At 35.8% G+C, this 19,200-nt stretch overlaps 2 protein-coding genes across 3 annotated transcripts; one reads left to right on the top strand and one right to left on the bottom strand.

Annotated features, from left to right (window-relative positions):
* Positions 1-95: 95 nt before the first annotated feature.
* Positions 96-13,005, bottom strand: LOC113229364 (dnaJ homolog subfamily C member 11). Its single transcript, XM_026462919.1, has 13 exons — positions 12,854-13,005; positions 12,245-12,419; positions 11,672-11,753; positions 10,150-10,269; positions 9,915-10,042; positions 9,634-9,825; positions 9,267-9,480; positions 8,733-8,849; positions 8,450-8,641; positions 6,403-6,536; positions 5,058-5,206; positions 4,166-4,295; positions 96-1,384 (listed from the first exon to the last, which is right to left on the bottom strand). The coding sequence occupies exons 1-13, from the start codon at positions 12,920-12,922 to the stop codon at positions 1,359-1,361; spliced, it is 1,728 nt and encodes a 575-aa protein (XP_026318704.1). The 5' UTR covers positions 12,923-13,005; the 3' UTR covers positions 96-1,358.
* A 660-nt stretch (positions 13,006-13,665) lies between these two features.
* Positions 13,666-18,652, top strand: LOC113229365 (WD repeat-containing protein 47-like). Of its 2 annotated transcripts, none has more exons than XM_026462922.1 (4): positions 13,666-13,814; positions 16,527-18,056; positions 18,137-18,235; positions 18,540-18,652. In XM_026462922.1, the coding sequence occupies exons 2-4, from the start codon at positions 16,549-16,551 to the stop codon at positions 18,592-18,594; spliced, it is 1,662 nt and encodes a 553-aa protein (XP_026318707.1). In that variant the 5' UTR covers positions 13,666-13,814; positions 16,527-16,548; the 3' UTR covers positions 18,595-18,652. The 2 variants fall into 2 exon arrangements, with proteins under 2 accessions (XP_026318707.1, XP_026318706.1); XM_026462921.1 differs by having other exon boundaries at positions 13,666-13,821.
* Positions 18,653-19,200: the final 548 nt, after the last annotated feature.

Genomic DNA, 19,200 nt, shown 5'->3' with positions numbered 1-19,200 from the left:
AGATTTTCAGTACAAATCGGCAATTTCATACTTTAACCCCTATTATTAGATTACGATTTAAAATTGCAAATGGGAAAAAGACAATTATCAACAATTACTTTTTATTTTCCAGTGGATATTCTTATAACAGTCTGGTAACAAGAAATACAGAATAGCACTGATAACGAACAATCTAAATTGCGTCTAACTATAAAACATTCGGTAATAAATAGAGTACACCAATTATAAATCAAAGAAACTAGACAAAGGCGTGTATCTTAGCGAACGGTAGCTTTTTTAAACAACTTTGTTTCTATCCGCTAATAAGGAGATAGAAATATTTTGTAAGTCATAAATATTTTATTTTGTCATAAATATTTGTAAGTCATTATTTTGTAAGTTGCCGAAAATGATTCGCCAGCAGCCACCAGTGTTGTCACATTAAAAAGTCACTCACTACTAATATATTACAAAATAATTATAAAGAAAAACAATACTAAATGTAACATGCATATTTTCAAAATATATTTAGCTCATCGACGAAGCTCGATGGGTTTCACGCGTTTGTAATATTTAGAGACATTAATGCAAGAATAATACGCAAAACCGCCAATTCCATACGGAATCCAGAAAATCAATGACAGCCGTTACAAACGACCAGTTGAAAATAGTCAAGAAATTCGCACTGATATCTCATAAGGTTGACTGGAAAACGAAATACAACTACAAACACACTATTTATATACGCAATCATTACACACAATAATTTGTTACGTACGTTGTTCGTTGTGATTAATACGTACACAACGTTTGAGCCATCGCACAGAAAATGTAATTGTATATCAAAATAAGGTTGTCACGCAGCATTGTACAATTATTTGAAATTTTTTGGTAATGAATTATATTATACAGTGTATTTTTTTAATGGGACAGTATGGCGAAATCTTAAACTATAGGAGAGACATAGTCAATTTTTGGTCAAGCGTAAGCTATCCACAAAATGGAACCAAATTCATTATTTGTTTTGGTGCTGATCGACTTAGTTTCATGTAAGTCTCATTTCGTTGGATGTATGTAAGGCTAGAATCCGGGAGGATTCTCCATACTGTCACAATTAAAAAAAAATAAAGGTGTTAGGTCCGATTACAGAAAATTGGAATGTTACTAGTTGCCTTCCACGCCGCACTACCAGGATAGCAGGATATCAATACGATTTTATGACTACGTAGCTAGCGCACACAATTTCCGGGATTTCGCTAGAAACTTCTTCTATACGTCGTCACAAGAATCAACTATGCCCTTATTTCTTTAAGTAGTATTTAGGATGCAAGCCTGTCCGTGTAACGCGGTAATTCATACTTGCGCCCCGACTTTAATTTTCAGGATCTATTTTTTAGCCGATGATCTGAAACAAACAAAATTGTTTTTATTGTTCATTAATAATATTCACCATCATTAACTCGTAAGTTTTGTTGCTGAGTACGGGTCTTAATATCTTTCTATATAACATTTTCTATAGTCCGTGTTGGCCCAATAAGGGTTGAGACTTTTTTGCACGTTTTCCAAAGATTGTAAAACTTTTTCTACATGTGGATTTCACACCGTTCTTTGACTGGGCTACCATCATTCTCATACTTTGTTCATTACTAAATATTATAATTTGGTAACGAGTGTGCAGACGTTTCTAGCCGGTATATTTCAAGCAAGCAACGTAATTCTAGATACGTGTTTTAATACCCACTACATCCAAGATAAATACCGTGGGAAATACGCTTATCTAAAATAGACGAATAATTTAATCATCTGCATTTAAAATGACTGTATCATTAAATTGTTGTGTATGTTGCTATTGCCATGTGATGGTTCAAGTACAGACAGGCAAAACTCGCGAGAGTAAAAAAACGTTTGTTGGTTCAAGCTTGAAGAGATAATCCGTCATTTTTGAGAGTAAATTGCTGACTTAATGAAGTCATAACCTATGTCTCTTTTATGATATTCTTGCTTGCGACATTTGTATAATTTAGATGGACAATTCCCAAAATGGTCTATACGACCCCCAGAGGGGTCCACTCCAACCAATAAGGGATTCATGTCTGTGAAAAATATAGGGGTACATGAGACGTTGACGGGAGTTCACGAGAGTGGAACTCGTTTAGGCAGGTCGTAACCAAAATGTTGGCTTTCCATAATTGAAATAATACACATTACACTAAACTAGGTAGTAATCTGTGTATGTAATACTTTCTATAATATACATGATGTACTTAAAACATTTTACAGCTGACAAGATGTTTGGTTAGATAAAAGTTAAAATCAATTTGTTTTTTATGAGTTTCTCCTTAGACTATGGAACCAAAGGACATGTTACATTGACACATATAAAACAGACGTTATATGTATATGATGCATTTAGACGTCGAAAACATAAACGTTTTATTGTCTTTTCGTAACTATTGCGTGCCGTCGTAGGCCAAAAGAGATAACACTACGTTGATTTGTGTCAAACATGGAAAAAGAAAATACGTAACGTCATCTTAAATTCGTTTATTCCGTAGATAGGGCAGCTCCTTTCCTTAATTTTTTCCATCCTCTAAGAGTTTCTCACTAACACTGTGACATCTGTCAAACATACATTTGAAGTTGATGTAATTTGTAAAAAAAAACCAAATTTTTGTTGAAAAACCAAATACAAAGACACGACAACAAGCACGTAGGAAAATGGAATAATAAATGGAAGAATAAAAAAAGGAGTAATTTCACAAAAAATGGTTGAATATCAATTCAATAAAAATTTTAAATACAGTGAGCAGCGACATCTCTCGCCAGGATCGGTAGCTGTAAAGGTATCTAACAGGGTGATCAAACTTTCATAGATTTCTTATAGATGGCGCTACGACTAAAAAGTAGTTGAAAAACCAAATACAAAGACACGACAACAAGCACGTAGAAAAATTCGTGAGGTCTGCTGGTTCGTTCCGTGCTTAGGCACGGTATGCTAGAAGACGTCGGTTCGAATCTGGCCGGATCGAAGGAGTTTTTTCTGAGTGTTCGATCTTTGTATTAATAATTATAACAAACTAGTGGAGTAATTTTACAAAAAATAATTGAATATCAATTCAATAAAAATTTAAAATACAGTGAATAGCGACATCTCTCGCCAGGGCCGGTAGCTGTAAAGGTGATACTGGGTGATAAAACTGGGTGATAAAGCTTTCATAGATTACTCATAGATGGTGCTACGACTAAAAAGTCGTTGAAAAACCAAATACAAAGACACGACAACTAGTAAAGAAAAATTCGTGAGGTAGCTGGTTTAGTTGGTATAGCGTCAGGAGGTCTACACTCGATCTTCGTCCGACATCCGTCCAAAACAGTTACTGCCAAATAAGCAATACTTGACCAAATGAAAAGACGCGTGTTGCGAATGAAGATTCATACTTGATACTTGTCTTTTAATTTTGTCGAATATTACTTATTTTATAGTAATTGTTTCGGACGGATGTCGGACGGAGATCGAGAGTTGACCCCTTGACACAGTAAGCTAGAAGACGTCGGTTCGAATCCGGCCGGATAGAAGGATATTTTTCTGAGGTTCGATCTTTATAATAATAATAATATTAACACACACACTCAACCTAGCCCCGCACTAGGGAAACCCTGTATCGTGTGTGCCATGGACACATACATAGACAACCACAAATTACACCCAAACTCACGAGAGAAATAAATGTAGGCCATACAAATATTTCTCCCGGCCCGGCCCTGGATTCGAACTTGGGACCTCTGCGTGGCAGTCCGGCATGGTAACCGTTCGGCCACGGAGGCAGTTCAATGTATTAATAATCCTCTTCTTCTTTCTTTAAGTTCTTTGTATTAATAATTATAAGAATTATGTATATTATACGTTTTTAAATTAATCATAAGTCAATGATCACAAGACTTGATCGGCAAATGTAGATCAAGGTTTTTTTATAATAAATATTCAGAAAAAATGCCTATTTTTCACACATCCGCATATGCCGATTTGAAGGTGAAAACATTCGCATCCGCGTCCGCATCTGCCGTTATGTTGTCATAACCCACATCCACAGCATCAATGATTTAGATATGAGATCCCTGCGTCGCTAACTCGAGTCACAACCGCTACTTAAGTATGGTGTAATTAGCACACGGCCGGTATACTAACTGTTACGTGGCAGAACGACTGCCTGACGGTCACTGACGGTGCATCGGTGCAGGTTGCTGCGGAACATGTACTGAATGGTCAAGTGCTTGTCGTCGCCAACACTCGGGTCGAAGAAACCGGGCAATTCGGACTGTAACATGTCAAACATAAATACAAAAGTGACATTTACTTTAAGAACAACCAGTAATGTAAGGGGGTTAACTTTTGATAATTTAATGGGATAAAAAGTCCAAAAATTACTACTTAAGAGTCAATAATACCAAGTAACGGGACGAACAAGTCGTGGGCATGGTAGTAAGCGACACGCCTGTCCATAACAGTTGCAAGAGAGGTGGTGAAATTACAGGCACATGAGACTTGTTAACTTGTTGTTGTTTCAGGGTGACAGACGCAGTGGCAATGTCCCCCAGATCATAGCGACTCAAAGCTCTGAGTGGCAACTACTATGGACAGACGCACGGCTTGTTCGTTCCGTCATTAGGTTCTTAATGTCAAGTGACGGGACGAACGAGTCGTGCGCCTAATGGTAAGCTTCACGCCTGTCCATAACAGTTGAAGTGCCACTCAGAGGTTTAAATCGCAAAGAACTGAGGCGCATTGCCACTGCACCCGTCACCATGAGACATAAGTTGACAAGTCCCATGTGCCTGTCATTTCACCAGCACCTTTACCCTTTAAAACCTGAACGCAGTAATGCTAACATTACTGCTTGGCGGCAAAAGTAGGTAAGATGGCAGTACTTCCCTGGATGAACTGTTTCACACGGAGCTCTACTGCTACTATATCATAAAAAGGCCTGTTCACTTATTCAACAGTTATGAGGCTACAGTGTCACACCCAGCATTCTGGAATAATATCTTCTTTATTTTTTTCATATGGTTTAAGGATTTACCTTACTAGCCTCCAGTAGTTCTAAGCGCGAGTCTTTGACGAGACACTGGATTGGAATGGTAACGTCGATCACTTCGCTGTAAGGCACGGGGGAATCTGGAGAGACGCCGTCGCCGAATTGTTCTACTGATACGTCGTGGTGTGACAGCCCTGTAAAAGACTACTTTTAAGACTTCAAATTATAAATTTATAGTAGTAACACTATATCTATGTTTGTACAAACTGCCATTGTAATATTTGTAAGCTATTGGGAGAAAATAAATTTCTATTCTATGCCAAGTAAATACAAAAAATAAATTGATTATAGATACAAATTATAGACACATTCCAAATTTAATCAATTAATAATTTATTTGTGGCTCATCATCGTCAATCCGTTATACGTACCCCAATGCTAGCCACGAGGTTTTAGGCGGTAGTCTGTTATAATAGCCCAGTACGGGTTGAGAACTATGTTTTCCAAAGGTTTTGGATCTTCTCCCACGCGGAGGTATTATCACGTCAGATTTTTTTTAAATAAATGTTAACTACACTAATAAACTATGTGATGACGAGTCGAGTGTATGTGTATGTTTGTACGTGTGTGTTTGATGGTGTGTGCGAGTACGTGTAAAGAGGCAGAGTGTGCGGAGGTGAGCATGCGCGCGCGTTCTTGCGTGCGTGCGTTTGTGTGTGTGGAAAATATTGTGTAACAAAATATATATTTCAAATCAAGTGCAATTTCTAAATCAAGTTCGAAACTATATCATTATTGATAATTATTATTATTAATGTGTATGCAGTATTAGTATGACGGCATCGAGTATATAACCAGAAATAGAGGCGAAATATCATTTAATTTGTTTGAAATCTATTCAGCCAAATCATTACGGTGACAACAGCGCTCCGATTGGCCAGCCCGAATTCGAAACAATTGACGGGTGTCGTCAATTATTTCACTTTAAAACGACCAGTTTAACTTGAGCTTTGCAATAATGGACGAAAATTGAAAAATTACATATTCAATATTTAATTACCGATGCAATGTGATTCCGTTTGTTTTGTAATTAGAAGTTTTAATGTCTTTCCCACACCACCGAATGGAACACCCTCCCATTGTTAGAGATATTATCTTTATTACAATAAATACGGAATATTTTTGGAATATACGGAGACGTACACACAGGCCAGTTGTTGGCGCTGTGCTACACCAGCCAACATTTGCCTGATGAGTTGCCAGGGATGGATGGCCCTTATTTCGTCTCTATTTCTGGTTGTACACGTGACGTATGTAGGTAGGGGAAATGATTTCATCATCAAGTAAGAAATTTCAAACAGTTACTTGCAACGGATATTTAAAAACTCACCCGCAGGAAGCTTTCCGTATATAGCTCGTACTATAACGAGCCCCTTTTTCTTTTCCTCTTCACTTCTTATCCTGGAGTACGTTTCCCGCATTAACTCTACAGTGGCACGAGCTTGACGCTGCATTTCCTGCAACCTACACGGAAATTAAATACTAAAGTGTTTATGCTACTCTATGTTAATTGAATAATCATAAGCTTCAAATAAGTGATAGAGTGAAATAGATCGGACGTGCCCACAAAAGGGATTCGTAGCAGTTACATAGTTCGGCTTTGGATTGTATGCAATTTATTTACTTTTTATTAAGAGCTACTTTAAACGGAATATTTAAATGTAATGTAAATGGATACAAACACTATTATAATATTGTGAAATAAATCATTGTATCATATGTTGATACACATGCGGAGTCCAGCAGTATGAATTAATGAAACTATATTTACGGTTCGGGCTCCATACAGGTCCTATGGTCACGGCTGATATAATGAATTGTTTAAAAAAATTAGAAACTGAACTCCCTGAAAACAACTTTAACGGAGAATATCTCATCTAGAGCAAATGTCGTTAGTGAAAGGTATGGCAACTAAACAGAAACAACGTACAGTCCTATGAATTATTTTTTTGGCACTTTTAGTCACCTATCTAACGACATCCCAATCACTTTTGGTTTCATGGGGAGTTTTAACATCTTCTCATTCACAAAAGAAAGTCATACTTTCTCTTTATTGTTACTACTACTACTCCTCATTAACTTGATTAGGTTATTAATTTTATCGTCAATCATGTACGTATTCACAATCAAATTTATAGCAAAGACATAATGAAATCTCCCATGGCATAGTTTCTCAAAGTGGTTAGAGACCACCGTCCTCCAGTGGGCTCCGAAGAGTCCTAGAGGGAGGTAGGTGCCTCGGAAGCAATTGGGGAGCATTGATGCTGTCCAGGGGGTGTACTGCATTTGAATAAAAAAGCCTGACTTATCTATATAAATTGCGCTACAAATATATAATTATTTTTCCTTGTGATTTTTTTGTGTTAAGTTGATATAAAAAATACGTGTTTCCAATTATTTTTTGTAGTGACTGTCGTTGAAATTTTTTTATATTGCCTAAGTGTTTAGTGTAGTAAGCCAAAATGTTCGGGAACGTATGTCCTATAACGTCCAAACTTAATAACAGGCTGCACAAAGTGACTCGATTTCGCACGTTACGCATGACATGAGGTGCGCGATAAGAGCCTCCCCGCACCATGTACCATTATTTTTCCATACGTCCAGGTTGCGCAACCTGGGCAACAATCGGAGAGTACATACGCCGATTAGCAAATCCTTTCATCACGACGGTAAACACGTGCCATCGTTCAGCATTAGAGGTGGCTCTGTGCGTAGTCCCGATTAACATAGACAGTTTTTCACAAAGTAAATCACAAATTATTTCAGAACTCTGCCGCACCTTGCACTACGACGTCTTGTCACCTCACATCTGGGGGGCTACTCTCGATCTCCGTCCGACTTCCGTCCGAAATAATTACTGTCAAATAAGTAATATTCGACAAAATTAAAAGACAAGTATCCAGTATGAAGCTTCACTCGCATCATGCGTCTTTTCATTTGGTCAAGTATTGCTTATTTGGCAGAAATTGTTTCGGATGGATATCGGACGGAGATCGAGAGTAGACTCCATGTCCCGCATGCCCTAACACCATCACGGTGGAGGATTTAAAGGCGGCTACTGTTACTAGTGACACGGTCAGCGTGGCTAGCTGGAGTTCTGGCCACAATAGAATAATGTATGCCATCGATACGATTAAATAAATAAATTAAATTAGTTTTTAATAAATAAAAAAATAAAAAATAAAATAAATTAAAAAGTTAAATTAAGTAAATTAGCTTCTTCGTACAAGCAATTCGATTTCAAGAAGAGGTGAACGACAGACGCGTGCGAACACACCAATAAGTATAATTCAGCTGCCGTAATCAGCGCCAATGAATCGTTGTCTATACAAACTGCGTACTCAACGAATTTTGAACAAAAACTTTCATTGTCAAACCTTTCGTAGTTAGCTTCCATTGATCGCTGTCTTTCACGCTCCTGCCGTTCTTTAGCGATGGGGTCCAAGACAACCTTCTTCAGCAAGAGCCAGGACACCAATGGGACAACAGTCGCGTAGAACACGGGCGACGGCAACACCTCTTCGCATAGATGGATTGGAATAACTATGGACTGTGTTGAACAGGTCCACCTAAACAACAAAAATTAAGTGCTGTACATGGAAACATGTTACAAATGCTATTTCATTCAAAATATATGTATATTGTAGTATGATTATTTACTTGAGTTTAAGCATTACGCCACTAGGCACACCTAACATGACCGCTGCCGACACACTGCTGTTTTGTGACACTTTCTTCTCCGCCCCATACTCAGCTATGACACCAAATGTTCCCAACCTGTAAATTATTTTACGTCTATCTTAAAATCTATGCATATACCATAAACAATTCCAAACACAAAAGACAATTGTTTGCTGGAACATTCACCAAAAAGTTTAGAATAGGTCAATTATTTTGACAGCAGTTGTCAAGATACAGATTTGACTTTGCAACTCGCTACAGCCACCTAAATAAACTCAAAGTAAATTCGCAAATGTCTGTTAAAAACATAGTACCTATACTTCAAATATATTCAATATTATGTGCATCAATCTAAACTCATTGCATTGTCAAAGTAATTGCGTGAAAAAGAACGCAAAGCTCAGTCAGTTAAATATAAAACATGTTTTTTTAAGTACAATATATCAAAATAGGTACAACCATTTTATAAATTGTTTACAATTTGCGCAAGATCGAAATAATTGATCTACTTACTTGAGTGCCAACCGCAACTTCATTTCATGTTGGGGCAGTTTCCTCATGATGTTGAATGAGATGAACGAGTGTGGATTGCCTATCTGCACGGCCGTGTTTGAGTGGTATTTTTCAGAGTCTCTAATATAAATGGAAGTCATAGAAGAACCACCTTGCCCTCCAGCGCGATAGGTTAGATATCCCACTGAATGAGCGTCCAATTGAAGTGCCATAGCTGTAATGATTAGAGATATAGTTATACTGTTACAATAACATTCACAAAAAGAATAATGCAATTATTCGACAATAAGTTTCAGTTGACTACTTTCAATAGGTTGATTGATTGAAGTTTCAGTTTATGACTGTGCAGATATTTGTACATACTTACTTGATATAAGACTAGGTGATATTCCCCTGGGAGTAAATTGGAAAACTGTGCCACAATTTAGGAACATAAGCCTGGATAGTGTTCGAAACACCTTGAAGCCAACGAGTGGGCCATTACCCATACCAAATTCACATTCTGTCCATCCTTTCTCTGAACTTAAATGTCTATTGCTTATGTTCACCGACCCAGTACCTGTAAAAATGTACACGTTTTCAAATTAGTGCACATACAGTAAACAATGTACGTCATACATTCTGTTGTCATGTTTAACTAAATTGCACCTATGCCATTTTGAGTGGATATGTTTCCTGACAATGTCATTGTGTCTCTTAGTGTTACGGGTGCATCAATTGATTGTTGAATAGTCATCCCAGATACTTCAATATTCGGGATGATTGTGGTATCTTCCCTGTAAAATTAAATATTATTTATTATCACTGCAAATTACTTGTGATTTTAGTTACTGGAGAAACAAATAAGTAGATAAAAATCATTGTCAAGATAAAGTACACTTACATAATTTCATATTCGTCATAGTACTTCATAAACATATCTGTTGCATTAATAGAGAGGGTTATAGTTCCTCGTGGATTTGCACTTTGTTGCAGTCTTCTCTCTTCTCTTTCTCGTTTCAATCTAAAAGCAGAATTGACCAACATGATTAATATTGATTTTTTATAATACTTACCAACAAGGGATAAGGATAATTTATTGATATTATCTACTAAGATAGAATATAATTGTGGCCAACTGCTTAGAATGCCAACCACTTTACCAATTAGCAGATGACATTACAAAAGAAATCAATTTAAAAATAAGGTTAGGTACCAAATTTACAATGTCATTTTATACATTTTAAATATTAACAGGGTGCAAAGAGACCCTTAATGGAAATAAGAACAGCATATTCTTCCCATCATTACCAATATTATCTTGTGTGGGGCCATATCTGGGAACCTGACGGTTATGGAGATAGATGTTGAGGATGAAAGTGAACAATTTATTTCATGTTCTTTACGAAACCTGTTTTAAATTTTATTACTAAACTTTCTTCAAAACAAACATACTTTTTTTCTTAAATTTACAAGTAAATGAGGCATTTGAAATTACAAAACAGCAATGAATATCGAACATCCACATGATGATACCGCCGCTGTCAATGCAATGTACACACACAAACGAACGCATGTCAGCTGTACCACAGGTGGACAGATGAGTTTACATCCAAACAGTTATTTGTGGCACCGTACATTTCCTTTATTATTAAAAACTAATTAAGGTTTTTTTCCTGAGCATTTTGTTTTGTCTTAACACAATTGTAATACAAAAAATTAAACAAAAGAACCGAATGCGACATATAGCATCGATCGATCAATCTCCAATAAAGCAGCTCGTGGCGGCGCGCGGGGAGATGATACTCAAAGTTTTCATAGCATTTGTTTTGTTTTAGTTCGAATCGTGACTTCAATAAGTAGTGTAAATTGTATAACGTTTTATCATTCATGTTATTTCATTATATTCATTTCGCATTATGTAGCGTGTGTGTTTTCTGTTTGAGTGATAAGAACTTATGAAGATACCCGGGCATTCATTTAGTGCTTGAGACTGTGTTAACAAGGTTTTATTTTATGGTATGACCCATAGAAATGCCTCTATTTAGATTTTATGGAAGTAAACATTCGAGTGCAGTTCTAAAGTATAGGTCTCATTGTGGTGAAACCCACGCTTTGAAAGTTCTACACAGTTCTAAGGTTCTACGAAAGACTACAAGGTCATCTCGCTTAGTAAGTACATACTACAATCAGACAACGCATATTGAAAACACTCACACTGTTGCATACATTACATTGTGCATCATAAAAAACACCCATTTTTTAATTACTAAAATTAAGAGTTGTTCCCCAGCAATTATTTTTGCTTCTTGTGCCTCAGTTTGATGTACCTTAACAAAGTCGAAATATACGCATAGTGCACATATTTCGGCTTTGTTAAGGGTCTTTTTACACCCTGTATATGATACATTGTAGATTTGCATTACCTTTCATATTCCTCTCTGATTTCCCTTGGAGTGCGTGTACGGAAGATAACTTCCCAACCCTCAACTTCTAATCCACGCTTTCCTATAAATAAGATTAAACAAGTCAATTGTCAGTAAATCGTACTTCACATGAAACTGGTGATAAAAAACTGTAGTAAACACATAATCAAAAACTTTACTATATTAAAATGTTGTAAAGTTTTTGATTATGTATTATAGCATCAAAAACTTCTTCTTACGGCTACAACAGTACAGATGATATACTTGTGGCAGAAGGCACAGATAATGTGACCCTACTACTATGTGAAAGGTACAGGGATGTTATCATTTGGCTAGTTCTTAGTATTTTATATTAATGTTGAATTTAGTAGGGTTTAATGAACATATAGTACAGCTGAACATATACCACTATTACAAAAGCAGGATTAGCCTCAATGGCAATGGTGCTACCATCTAATACTACTAGTCATTGATCACCTTCTAAAACATTAAGTGAAGAGATTAGATGTGACTTGTATCAAAGCTAAAACTAAATATTTAAAGGCATCTAAATTTTATTATCACACGTTTTACCTAGTGTATCATAAATTGCTCTCTTGTGTGAGTCTGATAACACTTCATATGCCTCTTTAACTTTGTTGAATATCTGTTCAGCCCATTTCTGCTTGTTTGGGTCCATACTGTGTTTGTCTGGGTGGAACATGCGTGAAAATCGCCGGTAGGCACTATTGATTTCTTCTGGGGTTGCCTGTGTAAAGAAAGTACCTTGATATTTATCGTAGATATTTTAATTAGCTTTATCATAGGTATAAAGGGGTCTTCATCTAGGTGGTACATAAGGCTGGAAGTTGAGTTGACCAATCTGACCAATGATGAAATGGAGAACGCAGATTATATATTTAAATTTCAGCGTCATATTTTACTACATGAATTACGTATATTTAACAATTTTATGCCAATTTACTATGCACTGATGCACCGCATCTAACCTAAAAATTAATGACATGCTGCCAAGTACAATTAGAGCTAGTCTCGGAGAATTATATTAACATACAGGTATTTGTGCTCGGTAAGTCATAATCTTCTACCATTATTAATTTATAAAATACAATTACGTTATATAATATCGATAATGAAAAACACACAAAGATGTTGCAATAAAACATGTTACATTATATTTACCGTCTTCGAGACATTTAGTAATTGATAGTAATTCTCTTCTAACAAAATACTTTCTCCTTCTTCTTCCATAATGTGTAAATTTTAATAATATTCAAATCTAAAAAATATGCCTCTGAGTCCAACGATAGAAATTAGTTCTTTCTAGTGTCGTATGACAGTGATGTCGCCACTAACCGGGTTGTTGTCTTGTCTATTGTCTATTAAATAGACTACTGTTCGTTTCATAACGGTAAAAGGAATTCTGTCAAAAAAGCATTGGAAATGGCTATTCTATCACTGCTGATTTTTTATTAATATATAATCTTGCCTTAATGTGCAACTATATATAGCAACTATACTCACAAGTATTTACATAAACATTTTGAAATATTTAAAAACTATGCAATATTATATCAAATAACACTATTGGTACGTATGTCTTTTTTAAATATATTAAAATGCTGTATAAAAACATTTAAATTTTAAGTTTGCAAAAACAAACTCCGCAAAACATATAATGTAATTTTTTACTGAATAGCGTTTTGTTATTTACGAAAAAGCTGCTAAACCAAATTTTATTAACACCAATACATAAACTATTCACTTGTGTAGCAGGGACACTATTATTTTGTACTTTGTTAGATTCATACTAATGTATTTAAATAAAAAAATAGATGCTCATTTTGAATCACAGCTCACAACAAAGGACACTTGATTTACATTACTTGAATATTAATAGTGGAACGAACTGCTATTTTTAAAACCGGACGAGTTGAAATCGTCACTGACGGTGTCATAGACAATTTCATTCTGTGTGTGTGAGTAAACTGTTCCTGCCGAATCAAACGAAAAATGTAAAATTGAATAAATTATACTCTTTCAAGTCTACCACAATAATTCGCTATATTAATGTTTTTAAATGTAGGGGTGGGACTAACACTTAATTGCGTCTGCTGACCGCGCGTCAACCCGAATTAATTTGGTACGTGGTAAGTAATCAAAATATTTTTATTTGAAAATTATATAGTTTATTTTCCTAACTGTGTAAAAGGAAAATTGATATTTTTCTGTTTCTTCTAAATATTTAATTCATTTGCGCGATATCCAGGTGACGATGCATGATTTTGCTGTGATCCGATGCGAAGGCTTATATGGTAATCGAAAGGTGTGTAGGTGTTAGCGGTTTTGAGGAAATTAAAATGGCTCAAGTGTGTCCTTTCAGGAGTAAAATCGAGTAAACATTTATTTTACTTTGTTTTAATGGCTAACTACTCTAACATCTCCACTTTTCACTTGAGTCACAGCTTTCCCCATAATAGGCATAAATTATACAAAATAAGTTATGTGTGAAAGTTTATCTGGATACCATAATAGTGTGCCGAATATTTTATATTACATAGCTGAGCGAGTGGAAGTGATAGCTATACTATGCAGATGCTTTAAACACTGTACATTAAAATAGTATAACTTTAGACTGCAATGGTTACAGTACTTGATAAAAATACAAGTTTATTTGAATAATCACAGCCTTCTAGATTACGAAAAAAAGATACTAGTGTTGCTTGTGATATTACCTATATGTATTTGTTTACATAAAAAAGCATCTTTTTTATAAATTGCAAGTGAATATTCTCTATACCTTCAATACAATTGGCAGTTTAATCAACCTTTACTAGCCATAAGACATGGTTGTGGAGCCTTTAATGTACATGGAAATAGAGGGCAGATCTTTCATTATTAAGGTATAAATAAAAAAAACATGTGTAAGTTGAGGACATTGTATAGTAGATAAGGAATTTCTTTTCTATTACACATTAAAAAAACGTCTGTGTTGTGAATTTTTTGCTTGTTTTCGTATTTTGAACCCATTGGACCATCACTATATTATCAAAAGTATGGCAGTAATGTAAATGTATCAGATTGTATAATCCATTACTGATGACAATATTGTAAAGTGATTTTTAGATGTATGATGATATATTACTAACTGTAAAAGATGTTCAATTATATTGGTCAACTTCATCAGATAGAAGCTGAATATCACTGTATATTGGCAAATATTTCCCTTCATTTTTTTTAAATTAGTTTGGAAATGTAACAAATATTATTTAATAATGTTGTTCAAAGAAAATAACAATTTACATTAGCATAATGAGCAGCACGATTACATTATATTATATACATTAATATGGAACTAATGTTATTATTAATGTAACTTTTATAATATGTTATGGTGGCTTTTCATGGATGAAAAACATGACATAATAGTGATGCCAGGTAAAATCGCCTAATGCACACACACATGCACACACTCAACATAGCCCCGCTTTAGGGAAAAACCCTGTGGCGCGGGTGCCATGGACACACACATGGACTCACAGATAGACTCACAAATTTTAATGAATATACACATATCAAAACTGACTATGGATCAAGCATGTTTTTGCCAATTACTGAAAATCAGGTGTTTTGATTAATTTCTTTTTAACTCTGTTGGATTTTTTTTGGTCAATTTTATAATTTGAGTTTGAAAATTAAATTGACCAAAAAATCCATCGGTTTTAAAAAATTCTTTAAAATACCTGATTTTCTGTGATTAGCGAAAATGTGCTTTATCTTTAGACACTTTTGATGAGTGTATGTATATATAATCTGGTCTTTGGTTGACCTGTTTTTCCTTTTGTACAGTTTCATCTGTCTATGTGAGCTAAAGTCAGATAAAAAATGGATATGTAAATGGTAAAATTTGCAAACCTCTAGAATTTGCCACTACAGCATACTCTGGCTCCTATATACATATATTACATAGGTCTGGGACAGCTTTATTGTGGTTATTGTTTATTATAGTAGACTGTTTCTGATTTCTGTTAATACTATATATTAGTGTTGTAATGGAAATATGAATTTAGGCAGTATTATAGACAATCACGTGGAGGCTGTCTCTGCTTATACCGATGGGAAAAGGGTGTGAAGTATATGTATGTATGTATTCATCAAGTTTCAATGAATATGAGTTAGGAAATGGCACTTCTAGCTGGATGTGGTAGCCAGTGCGTTGTAATTATTCTTTATACAATATGAGGTGTCAAAATCGTAAAATAGTTTCTGTTAAAAATTTATGGAATATAATAAAATTATTTATATTTTGTTCTGAAGCTTTAGTAATTTTGGGCTGTTTTTGGCATTGTATTCATTAGCTGGACTGTTTGGATTATCCTTACAAAATAAGATAGTAAAATTTGCAAACTTTCATTGTGCTAACTAAAACTGTGGTACAGGTGTAATATTTGAAAATTGTTGAATAGAATGTGCATTTCACAGAAAAAAATTACATATATTTTTTCAGGGTTGTTACAAACTGCGCAACACAACACAACAGGCTTATTGTCGAGTTTTGGGGGACACCCTGTACATGCAAATATAATATATAATAATAAATGTAATTTTTTAGTAGTCTGACCAATAGTAACTCTGAAATAGCTAGTAGAGTTACCTACCTGAATAGAAATGTTATATTAAACAAAGTTTTGATTGGTTAGGTGCACTGTTGATTTAAATATAAATTGTATAAGGCACCTTATTAACATACCTTTTAGTGAAAGGCTTAGAAAACTGGGACAATTTAACACTGACGTGTCTAGCTGCATTCTAAAACCCACATATATTTAATTATTTGAATTTTCCCTTGTTATAGATCAAGCAGTAAATTAATCAGGATGCCATCTACACATCTAAACTTGCGCGAAGATGATGTGGTTCGCTTAGCTCTGGAATTTCTCCACAATCGCGACTTACATATCACCCAGCTGTCGCTAGAGCGTGAAACCGGCGTTATCAACGGAAATTACGCTGATGACGTTCTGTTTCTGCGCCAACTCATCTTGGATGGCCAGTGGGACGATGTTTTAGAGTTCATTCAACCCCTTAGTGCGCTCAAAGCTTTCGAAAGCGATAAATTCAACTACGCAATTCTCCGACACAAATATATAGAGTTACTGTGCATCAGGTCTGAAATAAAAGCTTATAATAATGTCGAAAATATTGTAGATGAAGTTGTTAAAGTTTTGAGCGAATTGGAGAAATTGGCACCTTCGAAAGAAGAATACTCAAATTTATGCTTACTGTTGACTTTGCCCAGCATCACTGATCACGCACAATTTAAGAAATGGAATCCAAGCAATGCTCGTGTCCAGTGTTTCCGAGAAGTGTATCCACTTGTAGAACAGTTCTTACCATGTGACAAAAAATCTAGTGGTACAGTGTCAAAGTGCGCCAAAAACGATCGCTTGATGCAATTGCTTATAAAAGGTATATTGTACGAGTCATGTGTTAATTATTGTCAGGCTAAAGCTACAGGCTCTAAGGAGGCACAGTCAAATGAAGTAAACTTTTCAAGGTTGCTAGATGGATCTGGGTTTGATGAGTCAGATTTGAGTTTACTGTCATGGCTTCAATCTATACCTACAGAAATCTTTAGCGTACCATTCGAACAAAGAATGCTAAATGTAGATGTTGAGAAATTGGAACGGCCTTCATTGCATACTTCGTGGACGGAGCACATGCTCGTGACACCTATAAAACCGAGAACATTCCCTCACTTAGCAATGCCATTTAGGCGACCTCGATCAGCGGCGGATGCTATGACCAGATCATTGCGACCTCTTCCCGACGGTGCTCCACGACATCCAGCTGTTATGGCTCTGTCTGCTATAGACTATGGTCCCTCGTCTTCCTGTTTTGCCGGCTTTCATCTGACGGGTATTAAAGGGAGTAAGCTAATGAACACATCAGTAGATAGACTTTTTGACAATAAAAACGGTGACAGCATTTTTAACGGGCTCAACGAGGCACTGAAACCGAACAAAAACGGCGATAGGATTTTTAATGAACTTAATGAAGCATTGAAACCAATTGATGAGCAACATCTTAAAGCTACAGGAGATTCAAAAGCTAATGAGGTATTTGTTGAAGCTTCGAATGCCACTACTCCAGAACACAGAGGCCAGGACTACTCGGCTTCTACTTCGATATCGACTACAGCGGCATCCACTGAACGCTCCTCACTAGCAGAGCGGGCGCCGCCGCAGCCTGAACCGGCTATGACTGTTGGTGCTCAGGGAGATTTTCGCCGAGAATTACTAAAAGAATATCAAATACAAAAACAACGCGAATGTGACGATTACCTCCGCAATCTTTGCTCTTCGGATTTGAGGCAACAGAAAACGTAAGTACCTGCTCAATGTAAATTAATAAAGTACCATAAATTACGTCAATTCAAAAATTTTACTTTATGTCAATTTACAGAATGGAGCAAACAAATGATGCTGCGTTAGCTTTTCCGTCCGCCGTCAAGTATCCACAGCAGTCGCCTGACAAGCCTCGTGACTCTGCTTCATTCAACAAGTAATTATACCATGTATACAATTAAAGTGGATCAAAGAAAGTGTATAAAATAAACATATCGGTGCAATATGCACATCGTATATCATGCACTAGGTAATTTTCTTACGGTGGTGTACATTCATCGGTAGAGCGAGCATGCAATTTGTTCTGAATGTTTGGTCGCCGTTCATATGCCGTTTTCTCCAACGAGCCGATAAATTACATCGCATTATGATATATCACTGCTTCAATTTATTTCTTTAGTAATATGTTTTGACAGATGTAATACTTTTTTGTTTTATAATATTTTGTGTTATATTTTCAGGGCCAGTGACACACATGATACGCCGAGTGTTGGAGATCCTACAAACGTAAGATGACGTTGATGTATATTTCTCGCTTATATTTACACTCGCATGCATGTTCCTCTTTTCCGTCTCTCTTGACTGAGCACCGTGGCGGTGGCCAGCGTTGGCCGAGTTTTTCACTCGGACACTGCGGCACGTTCCATTTTAAGCGCATATCTTTGTTCACGGTACACCTCAGGCGTGAAGTTAAATTAGAAAAACTCTTCAATCAGTTGTCGTGTGGTACGGTCTTGGATATTCTGATTGAATTTGCTTATTAAATAGCCTTATTGTACGATTTTTAAATGTATGCATAAAACTGATTAAATAAATTGCTCACCTTAAGTCAACATGCCAATAATTGTGAAGAAAAATTTATTCGGTAATTTGCTGGCACTGGTGGTTTGATCCAACAAGTTTTTTTTAAGTGTCGGATCCGCCAAATTATCTTATTTTTAACGTGTGTGTAAGGAATGTATATCTAAACCATTGTTAGCCCAATGCATCGTTCCAAAATTCGTATTTCGAACTGAAAACATTATTTCCCTCATTTACATATGTTTCCGTTAGAAGTGGTTGAGTAGCGAAATTTGCATATGATTCGCCCTTCCACGGTTATACAGCAAACTTTATTTATTG

Source organism: Hyposmocoma kahamanoa, unplaced genomic scaffold (assembly GCF_003589595.1).
Source record: "Hyposmocoma kahamanoa isolate Upper Pololo Valley unplaced genomic scaffold, ASM358959v1 59764, whole genome shotgun sequence".
In the NCBI taxonomy this organism is placed as follows: Eukaryota; Metazoa; Arthropoda; class Insecta; order Lepidoptera; family Cosmopterigidae; genus Hyposmocoma; species Hyposmocoma kahamanoa.
The sequence above is the reverse complement of the archived record's forward strand: the minus strand, read 5'-3'. Positions and strand labels throughout refer to the sequence as shown.

Excerpts from the sequence above, each read along its gene's own strand:
- LOC113229364 (XM_026462919.1), bottom strand. The coding sequence starts at position 12,922 with ATGGAAGAAGAAGGAGAAAGTATTTTGTTAGAAGAGAATTACTATCAA. Across the intron at positions 6,537-8,449 it reads ATGGAAGCTAACTACGAAAG|GTTGCAGGAAATGCAGCGTC; the intron begins GTTTGACAATGA and ends ATTTCCGTGTAG. Across the intron at positions 1,385-4,165 it reads AGTCGTTCTGCCACGTAACA|ATCATCGGCTAAAAAATAGA; the intron begins GTTAGTATACCG and ends TGTTTGTTTCAG.
- LOC113229365 (XM_026462922.1), top strand. The coding sequence starts at position 16,549 with ATGCCATCTACACATCTAAACTTGCGCGAAGATGATGTGGTTCGCTTA. Across the intron at positions 18,057-18,136 it reads GATTTGAGGCAACAGAAAAC|AATGGAGCAAACAAATGATG; the intron begins GTAAGTACCTGC and ends GTCAATTTACAG. Across the intron at positions 18,236-18,539 it reads GACTCTGCTTCATTCAACAA|GGCCAGTGACACACATGATA; the intron begins GTAATTATACCA and ends TTATATTTTCAG.